General features: G+C 34.7%; 2 protein-coding genes across 2 annotated transcripts; one reads left to right on the top strand and one right to left on the bottom strand.

The window, feature by feature from the left end:
- Positions 1-885: 885 nt before the first annotated feature.
- Positions 886-4732, top strand: LOC120275822 (lysine histidine transporter 1-like). The gene is made up of 8 exons (XM_039282534.1): positions 886-1117; positions 2413-2555; positions 2640-3023; positions 3098-3491; positions 3565-3670; positions 3744-3835; positions 3916-3984; positions 4088-4732. The coding sequence occupies exons 1-8, from the start codon at positions 1070-1072 to the stop codon at positions 4184-4186; spliced, it is 1335 nt and encodes a 444-aa protein (XP_039138468.1). The 5' UTR covers positions 886-1069; the 3' UTR covers positions 4187-4732.
- LOC120275823 (3-oxoacyl-[acyl-carrier-protein] reductase 4) lies at positions 4536-8224 on the bottom strand. Its single transcript, XM_039282535.1, has 11 exons — positions 7900-8224; positions 7477-7619; positions 6877-6930; positions 6553-6633; positions 6413-6458; positions 6243-6337; positions 6120-6152; positions 5639-5773; positions 5457-5550; positions 4954-5036; positions 4536-4756 (listed from the first exon to the last, which is right to left on the bottom strand). The coding sequence occupies exons 1-11, from the start codon at positions 8069-8071 to the stop codon at positions 4724-4726; spliced, it is 969 nt and encodes a 322-aa protein (XP_039138469.1). The 5' UTR covers positions 8072-8224; the 3' UTR covers positions 4536-4723.
- Positions 8225-8450: the final 226 nt, after the last annotated feature.

Below are 8450 nucleotides of genomic sequence, written 5' to 3' on the forward strand. Positions count from 1 at the left end.
TATTTGATGAGCTTATGAATATATAGGTTAAGTAATATCATTATTTTCAAATATTAAAAATAAATTAGTTTTTTTATTTAATTACTAATGTTGCATTTATTTTATTACGAAAGGTAATAACTTATGAGATACTCATGTCTTGAATTGAAACGTGTTAGTTGTAGCATCTTCGTACTTATTAGGTAAGAACGCATGGTAAGACTTTCATTATTTGTTGTGACGTGCCCCTGATTGTACATGTATTTATCGTATTTAAAAAAATAAAAGATCATTACTGTATTAAATTTTTATTAATTAAAATTAAGTCACTTAAGAAAAAGAAATTGCTTAGAAACTTTGTAGAGGACACATGCCCAACCAAACAAATGGCTTTGACTACTTGTGCACATCACATCACATCACATCGCTTTGCACAGTCAAACTTGAATGGTTCCTTTGAATCTTCTAGTCAATCAAGGAAACCTAAAATAATAAAAGACTTAAGTACCTTATAAATAGCTATGCAAAAGCATAAGCTATCAATGAAGAATAATTAATTATTTATTCAACTATTGTGATGGAGCTTCATCTTATTTTTAATTGATAATTAACATTAAAACTCTCTTGATTTGGATTTCAAAGAAAAAAAAATCCGTATAAAAGTCAAAAATGAATTCTAATTCAAAACCATCATTATCACAGCATATTATACATACACTCTAACAATGTTCACACAATGCAATAACTAGATGCATACACACAAGCACATATAGATATATATATATATATATACACACATAAATGAAAGTGAAATTGATATGCAATTGGTAATAGTCAAATTAAATCACAAGTTAGAAACAAATTTCAAACAGAGCATTAATCTATAAATTCATAACTCACCCTTTCCCCATTATTCCAACTCTTCTCTCTTATCCTCTTCTCTTCTCTTCTCTTCTCTTCTCTCTTGGATGATCCTTACTTCAACTCCTCTATCCCTGTTTCATATACTTAAACCTTATTCCTATTTCTATTTCTATATATATATATATATATAATTTGGTGAAAGCTTGAGGAAGTAGAAGTAGTAGCCATGGGGACAGAAGTGTCTCCAAATGAAACTTATAACAGTGATAGCCAGGTTTCTCTCTCTCTCTCTCTCTTTTTATTATTTTTCAAGTATAAATCTTAACATTTTTTAATAATTCACTTAATGGTCTTAGAGTTATTTTATTTATCTAAATGATCTTGGAGTCATTTTATTAAATGCCTGACCTTGTTAATTGGTTACATGAAAATAGCTCAAAAACTTCTTTATAGATTACTTTTTGGTGCTATTTTGGTTTGTTTAAAAAATAAGGTAAAATATAAGAGGATGAGAAGAAGAAGAAGAAAAAGGGCAAAAAGGAAGAAGAAAAAGTTATGGTTAATTAATTGGAGCATCATGCACCTAACAAATTAGCAATGTTAATTTTTTTTTTTGTCCACATTTAAGTTTTTTTATTTTTTTATTTATTGTTATTTTGAATTCAAACGGTCAATATTATTAGGTCAAGCTTCCATAAAAGTCAGGTATCAATTACACATGGAAAATTCAAAGTAACCCTCATTTAATTAATCAGAATCTATAGACTTTATGATATCTTCTTTAATGCATATATATATATATATATAATCAATGTTAACTAATGGAAAAATAGCTTATTATTTGATTGTACCTCGATTTTTAAAAAAATTGACATCAATTGGAAAAAAACTTGCAGTTACTCTTTAGTCCATTTTCCTGGTTTTGTCACTGCTATTTCTAAGACATAGGAAAATATTTATTGAATCATACATCATAATTATTGATTTTGGGATCAATTTGATAGATTTTTAATATAAATAAAAAAAGTTAATTTAATGGCCATGTGACAAGGGACGAAGATCAATTGTCAAATTTCTGCCACAAAGATAAGGGCACATAATATATTTAGAAAGCATGTGCATACTGTACATACTCAAACATGTAGTTTGTCTTTATTTGTAAAATGTATATATATATATTATTTAACTTTTAAAAATCTTCTAATTTTATAAAAAATAATAATAATGGAAATAGCGTTATTTATTTATCTTTTAAAACACTAATAATTAATAAGAAAATGTAACATCAAACCAAATCAAAATGAGCTAATTTCAGAAAAAGACAAATGCCTACATACCCATGCAATATTAGGAACACACCCTTGAAAAAATCGTACACCCATATATAGTGCAAAAATCAACAATATAAATTGATAAAAATGATTTGTAAATAAATTCTAAGAATTGTTTAACTTAGAGAGAAAAAAAGAGTCAAACAAGTTCTTAAAACACTTCCAAAGCATTTATCTATTTATCAACATTGCTACAAGTTTTTTTTCTTATTTTCTAATAAATACCAATGAAATGCAGAGGAAGGAGAAGACGATAGACGAGTGGTTGCCGATAACATCATCGAGAAATGCAAAATGGTGGTACTCCGCCTTCCACAACGTCACGGCCATGGTCGGAGCCGGCGTGCTCAGCCTACCTTACGCTATGTCCGAACTCGGATGGTAAATAAGAGTTGTCCAATTATCTCACATCCTTGAAATATTTATTCTTAATTAAAAAACAATGCGCTATATATATTTCTACAGGGGTCCTGGCATAACCATACTAATCCTGTCATGGATCATCACACTCTACACACTATGGCAAATGGTCGAGATGCACGAAATGGTACCTGGAAAACGTTTCGACCGATATCATGAACTTGGACAACATGCATTTGGCGAGAAACTTGGCCTCTGGATCGTTGTCCCACAACAGCTAATCGTCGAGGTTGGAACGAACATTATCTACATGGTTACCGGCGGAAAATCTTTGAAGAAGTTCCATGATGTTGTTTGCCCAGACTGCAAGAATATCAAGCTCACATACTTCATCATGATCTTCGCCTCTGTGCATTTCGTACTTTCTCAGCTCCCCAACTTCAACTCCATCTCTGGAGTTTCCTTAGCAGCTGCAGTTATGTCTCTCAGGTAATTTAAAAATAAAACTAGCGCGTATCAAGAGAGAGTATGAACATCTAACAAACAAAAATGCCGTCGAACAGTTACTCAACCATAGCATGGGGAGCATCTGTGGACAAAGGAAAGCAACCGGGAGTTGAATATGGATACCGGGCATCAAGCACTGCAGGCACAGTGTTCAACTTCTTCAGTGCACTAGGAGCTGTTGCCTTTGCATATGCAGGTCACAATGTGGTCCTAGAGATCCAAGCAAACATACCGTCGACACCCGAAAAACCATCAAAGAAGCCGATGTGGAGGGGTGTTGTTGTTGCCTATATCATTGTCGCCATATGCTATTTCCCCGTCGCGTTTGTCGGGTACTGGGCGTTCGGGAATTCAGTCTCTGATGATGTCCTAATCACTCTGGAGAAACCCAGGTGGTTGATTGCCATGGCCAACATGATGGTTGTCATTCATGTCATTGGGGGCTACCAGGTTTGATACCATAACTTTTTTTGCTGCTGTTCATGCACCCTTTAAACAAATTAACATTGTAATTCCATTGCAGATATACGCTATGCCGGTTTTTGACATGATGGAAACAATACTTGTCAAGAAACTTCATTTCACACCTAGTCTAACCCTTCGACTAATTGCTCGCAGTCTATATGTTGGTATGTTCTTTTCTCTCCTGAAGAAAAGGCCTACAACTCTTAATTGAAATTGATTCACCTAAATTTCCTGCAGCCTTTACAATGTTCATGGGTATAACATTCCCATTCTTCAGCGAACTTCTTGGATTCTTCGGTGGATTTGCATTTGCTCCTACAACATACTTTGTAAGCCCTAAACATTTCATTGACTAAAGATAACCTTGCCGAAGAATTCGGATTCAAAAATTATTACCCTGTTTTTACAGCTCCCCTGCGTCATGTGGCTTGCTATCTACAAACCTCGGCGGGGCAGTTTATCTTGGATTTCAAACTGGGTAAGCTATCAAATGAAAACCAATAAAACATTTTCCTTGGTTTCATCCAACCTTGATTGCATCAAAAAGATTCAGATAAGTTATCTCTTTCCATGCGTTTCAGATTTGCATCATTCTGGGACTCTGTTTGATGATTCTATCACCTATCGGAGGACTTCGCCAGATCATTATCAAGGCAAAGACTTATACGTTCTACTCATAAGTATCAAACCGAATCGAACATGCATCTCAATCAGTTAATGACCATTGGATTGGTGCCACATTTTGAATTTATGGCTGGTAAGTGGGGGAGATATTTTATGATTTTCTTAGCGAGGGCCAATAGCCTCGCATCGAGAATACAGTGAAATTCAGCGGTTATTTCGACTAAAAGCTCTTGTAATTTATGGCTTGCCTATGCAATAAAGATGAAACTATCATGTAAAACATTATGCTAGTTGTTTGTATTACAAATTTCTCATTCATTAATAAGCATGATTTATTTTCCTGTACTCAAACCAAGATCACCTACATGTTTGAAGACATAGGACAAAGCATTGAAACAAAACGACTAAAAAAAAGTCATAAAATTTTATTTAGGATTACCATCCTCATTATCCAAGCTAAAAACAGACAGCCAACACTAAGTTCATCAAAATTCTGAGCTAAAAAAAGAGCCCAAAATGCATTAACACCACTCACAAGAATCAAGGACAACTGCTTGAATGAAAACTTGCATAATGGGTTGAATTCTCTGGGCTTACATCACCATCCCACCATCAATGGTTAAGACCTGTACAATAAGAAAAAAATGGTAAATTGTATGCTACAACTCAGAAAAAGAATTGTGCTACATTAATGTGCTGAATTGAAAAAATGGAAAAGCAAAGGAAACATTTGCCTATGCAAACTGCAAAAAGTTAACAATGATTTGGTCCCAGGGGCCAAATTATAACTTTTTTTGTTGATCAATAAATAAATCAGTACTACCTGGCCAGTTATGTAACTTGCAGCTGGACTAAGGGCTAAGAACTCCACCAGGCCAGCAACCTCTTCCGCTTGTCCGTATCTCCCTGCACAATAACATCAAATTCTTTACTCAACCTCTTCCACATTTCCTTACAAAATTCCAGCTATTTGAGGAATTGATCAAGGTTATAGTGTTGAATGAATTGCAGTCAGTTTAGCCCTCTCCCACATCTTTGGCGATGGCATAAAGGAGGAGAGAATCATGGCTTTCATAAACATTATTTCCTGCAGCTATAAAACTAAACTATATTCTTTTTCTACCTGGGTCAAGGGAATGGTCATATGTCAAGGCAATTCTCTTACAAAAGTTGGCACTCAGGGAACTATGCAAAAGCAAGCATGTGCATGCACACACAATCAAAAAACTCTTAAAGAGATGAAATCATTTGAAATGATTTAATATTGTAAAGAGTTGACAGAAACTCAAGCAAAATTAATGGATAAATTTTCACTATGCTGCTTACCTAAAGGAATGGTCTCCAGGATTTTCTTCTCAATGTCTTCTGAAAGCTTGGCAGTCATGTCAGATGATATGAACCCAGGGGCAATAGCATTGACCTGCAGAATGGTTAAACTTACAACTAGATCAGTTCTTAGAGATCGAATACAAGTAGCATCAGTGGTTTCTATGGAAGTGTGAGCTCACATTAATATTTCTGCTTGCATATTCTTTAGCTACTGTTTTGGTCAAACCAATCACCCCCGCTTTTGCTGCACTATAATTGGCTTGACCGACATTTCCAACAAGACCAACAACAGATGCGATGTTAATGATTCTTCCCTGCACACAAGTGAAATAATAAGCGGATGAAGCAACATAGACTAGCCCTAGATCAAGGAGATCAACAACATACAAGAACACTTTGATTGAATATAACAATAAATCTGCCATCCAGTCATTTTAAAGAAATGCACACAAAAGCAAGCATGTGAGATTTTATTCAGATCAAGGAAAAAAATCGGGTATTAACAGGTACTTGGAGTATGGCATGTACAGAACAAAAAAGATATTTTTGCTTCAGTTTAATCAACCAAACCAAATTAATGAAGGAACAATATTGGAGAAAATATGCAATGAAAACATATTTGTTTGGTAACCAAGCTAAGAATATGTCAATTAAGCTTACCTTCTTCTTTTTCATCATAATTTTGGCCGCAGCCTGCAAAAAATCAAATTCTTTAAGGATGAATAAAATAATTTGAGGGTTAACAACTGAAACGACAAAGATGGGAATTCTGATAATTCACACCTGTGTACAAAGGAAGACACCAGTAAGATTTAGGTCGATTACTTCTTGCCATTGAGATTTCTTCATCCGCATCAATAATGTGTCACGCGTAATTCCTGAAATCATACACAGTTTTGGCTTTAAGAGCATGATATAAGACAGACAAATGAAGATCTATGCACACAAACAACCTGCATTGTTTATCAAAATGTCAACTGTTCCCCATGCATCAACAGCCTGAAACAACATCATGTTGCTAGTTCAGTTTAGAAATTAAAATAAATTTTGAGTTATGCAAAAAAAATTGAGATATTCATAATCTTTGACTAACAGTTTTGATCATAGCCTCCACATCGGCTTCTTTGGAGACATCTCCACCAAAAGTAAGGGCTTGACCTCCAGATGCCTCTATCTACAGACAAACAGACATCATTCATGATACACTTTTCTAAATTGATCAAAATTATTCATTAGTGAATTAGAACTAAAATGCAAAATTGAAAATTATATGAATAGACTATAATTTGAAAGAAAATTAGGGCGTCTATCTTGCGTAGTTGATGTAGAATTTCCTCAAGATATATATATATATACATATATAAATATATAATGAATATACCCACAAGTTAAAGAGTAACAGAACAAGTAATCACACCTCTTTGGAAACTTCTTCAGCCTCCTTTGATGACCTTGCGTAATTCACAAGTACCTGAAACAAAATGAACTTCAATATTTTATATTGCACAAATTTAAATTTTAGAAATGATTGGTTCTGCTATGCAATTAGACATTCAGAATTTATGGAAAGTTCTCAAAATGACCTCAATCTTGATTAAACATACACACAATAATAGACTTCAACACACCTACACATTGCTCAACTTTATTCGCACTTCAACATCTTGTTTTGTTGCTTACAAATTCATCTAAAACCTTAAAAAAAAAAAAATGTTATCTCTGCTAGATTACTATTAGAGATTCAAAAGGAATAACCAGAACTACATTCCTGAAGGCAACATCTGCCAGGTATGTGAGAATGTCTTTCTTTATGATTTGATAGAGCATAGGAAAATTTGCTCTCACAATACTTTTTCCTGAAGAGGATACCTATCTCCCAATTCCTATACATTTTATGCATAAATAAAATTTTTATATTTCTAAACTAACAACGCAAAAAAGATAAGAAAACAAATATTTATCAAAAAAGAAATGCCAGTAATTTCACGCAAAGATGTGCACATAACATTTTGCCCACCTTGCAACCAGCTTTACCCAGGGCCAATGCTACAGCTTTCCCAATTCCCCTTGAGGCCCCAGTGACAACAACCACTGGTCCCTCAACTTTCTGAGTCTCCTCAACAATGGCTTGCCCAGCAGTTGCAACTTGAGTTCTCACACCTATTTTCGCAATTAATGAAATCCACAAACAGAAAATAAATGTCTGATTACCATGAAGATCAATGTCAATTAAAAAGAACACTTAATAGTATCCAAAAAGCAAATCAAAGGAAATTTATCCACTCCTAGTAGAATATCAAAAGCAAATCTGGCAATCAAAATTACAACCATCTTTCACAAAGCAATCATCTTTCCATATTTACATCATTCTTTGAATTGAGGCAAAACTTTTTAACCAAAATCCCAAATTTTTGAATCAAAATCGAAGGAATGGGGTTACCAGACGAGGCGGGAACGGATCCATCGGACCGGAGGATGGAACGAAGGCACAGGGACCGGGTCAGCGAGTGCCCAAGGGAGAGAGACTGGAGAGGCACCGCCTTCCGGGGAGCAGCATGAGGAGCCGATTTGGCAGCAATGAGGGAAGGATTGAAGGCGATGGAGGCGGCCATGGAAGATCTGGATGAGAGATTTAGGGTGGAAATGAAGGAGGGGAGCTTGGAGAAGCGCCTTGTGAGGGTCGCCAGAGAGAAGAGAAGCCTTATAGTGCGAGCCGAGGTTGAGCTTTGGAAGCTCCGCAAAGGTCTCTAATGGCGGACAACGCGAGGAATTGAGAGAAGCTTTGGAGGATTTGCTGTTTAGTCTTGGACAGCTTACCTAACGTACAAGAGACACGTGTAGCTCATAGAGGAGATAGACAATTTTATATTTAATTTAGAGTTTTTTTATTATTTTTTTACTTGCATACCTCTAAAATCATAAATTTACTTAAATATCTTTATAAAAATGATATTTACTTATAAATTTCTACAAATCAATTATATTTACTTA

The sequence above is a fragment of the Dioscorea cayenensis genome, chromosome 14 (genome assembly GCF_009730915.1).
Source record: "Dioscorea cayenensis subsp. rotundata cultivar TDr96_F1 chromosome 14, TDr96_F1_v2_PseudoChromosome.rev07_lg8_w22 25.fasta, whole genome shotgun sequence".
In the NCBI taxonomy this organism is placed as follows: domain Eukaryota; kingdom Viridiplantae; phylum Streptophyta; class Magnoliopsida; order Dioscoreales; family Dioscoreaceae; genus Dioscorea; species Dioscorea cayenensis.

Bases quoted from the DNA above. Each gene is read 5' to 3' on its own strand.
- LOC120275823 (XM_039282535.1), bottom strand. From the start codon at position 8,071: ATGGCCGCCTCCATCGCCTTCAATCCTTCCCTCATTGCTGCCAAATCG. The intron at 5,774-6,119 runs GTAAGCTTAATT...ACTTGTGTGCAG, and splicing joins TTATGATGAAAAAGAAGAAG to GGAAGAATCATTAACATCGC. The intron at 5,551-5,638 runs GTGAGCTCACAC...ACCATTCTGCAG, and splicing joins ATGCAAGCAGAAATATTAAT to GTCAATGCTATTGCCCCTGG.
- LOC120275822 (XM_039282534.1), top strand. From the start codon at position 1,070: ATGGGGACAGAAGTGTCTCCAAATGAAACTTATAACAGTGATAGCCAG. The intron at 3,492-3,564 runs GTTTGATACCAT...ATTCCATTGCAG, and splicing joins ATGTCATTGGGGGCTACCAG to ATATACGCTATGCCGGTTTT. The intron at 3,985-4,087 runs GTAAGCTATCAA...CATGCGTTTCAG, and splicing joins TATCTTGGATTTCAAACTGG to ATTTGCATCATTCTGGGACT.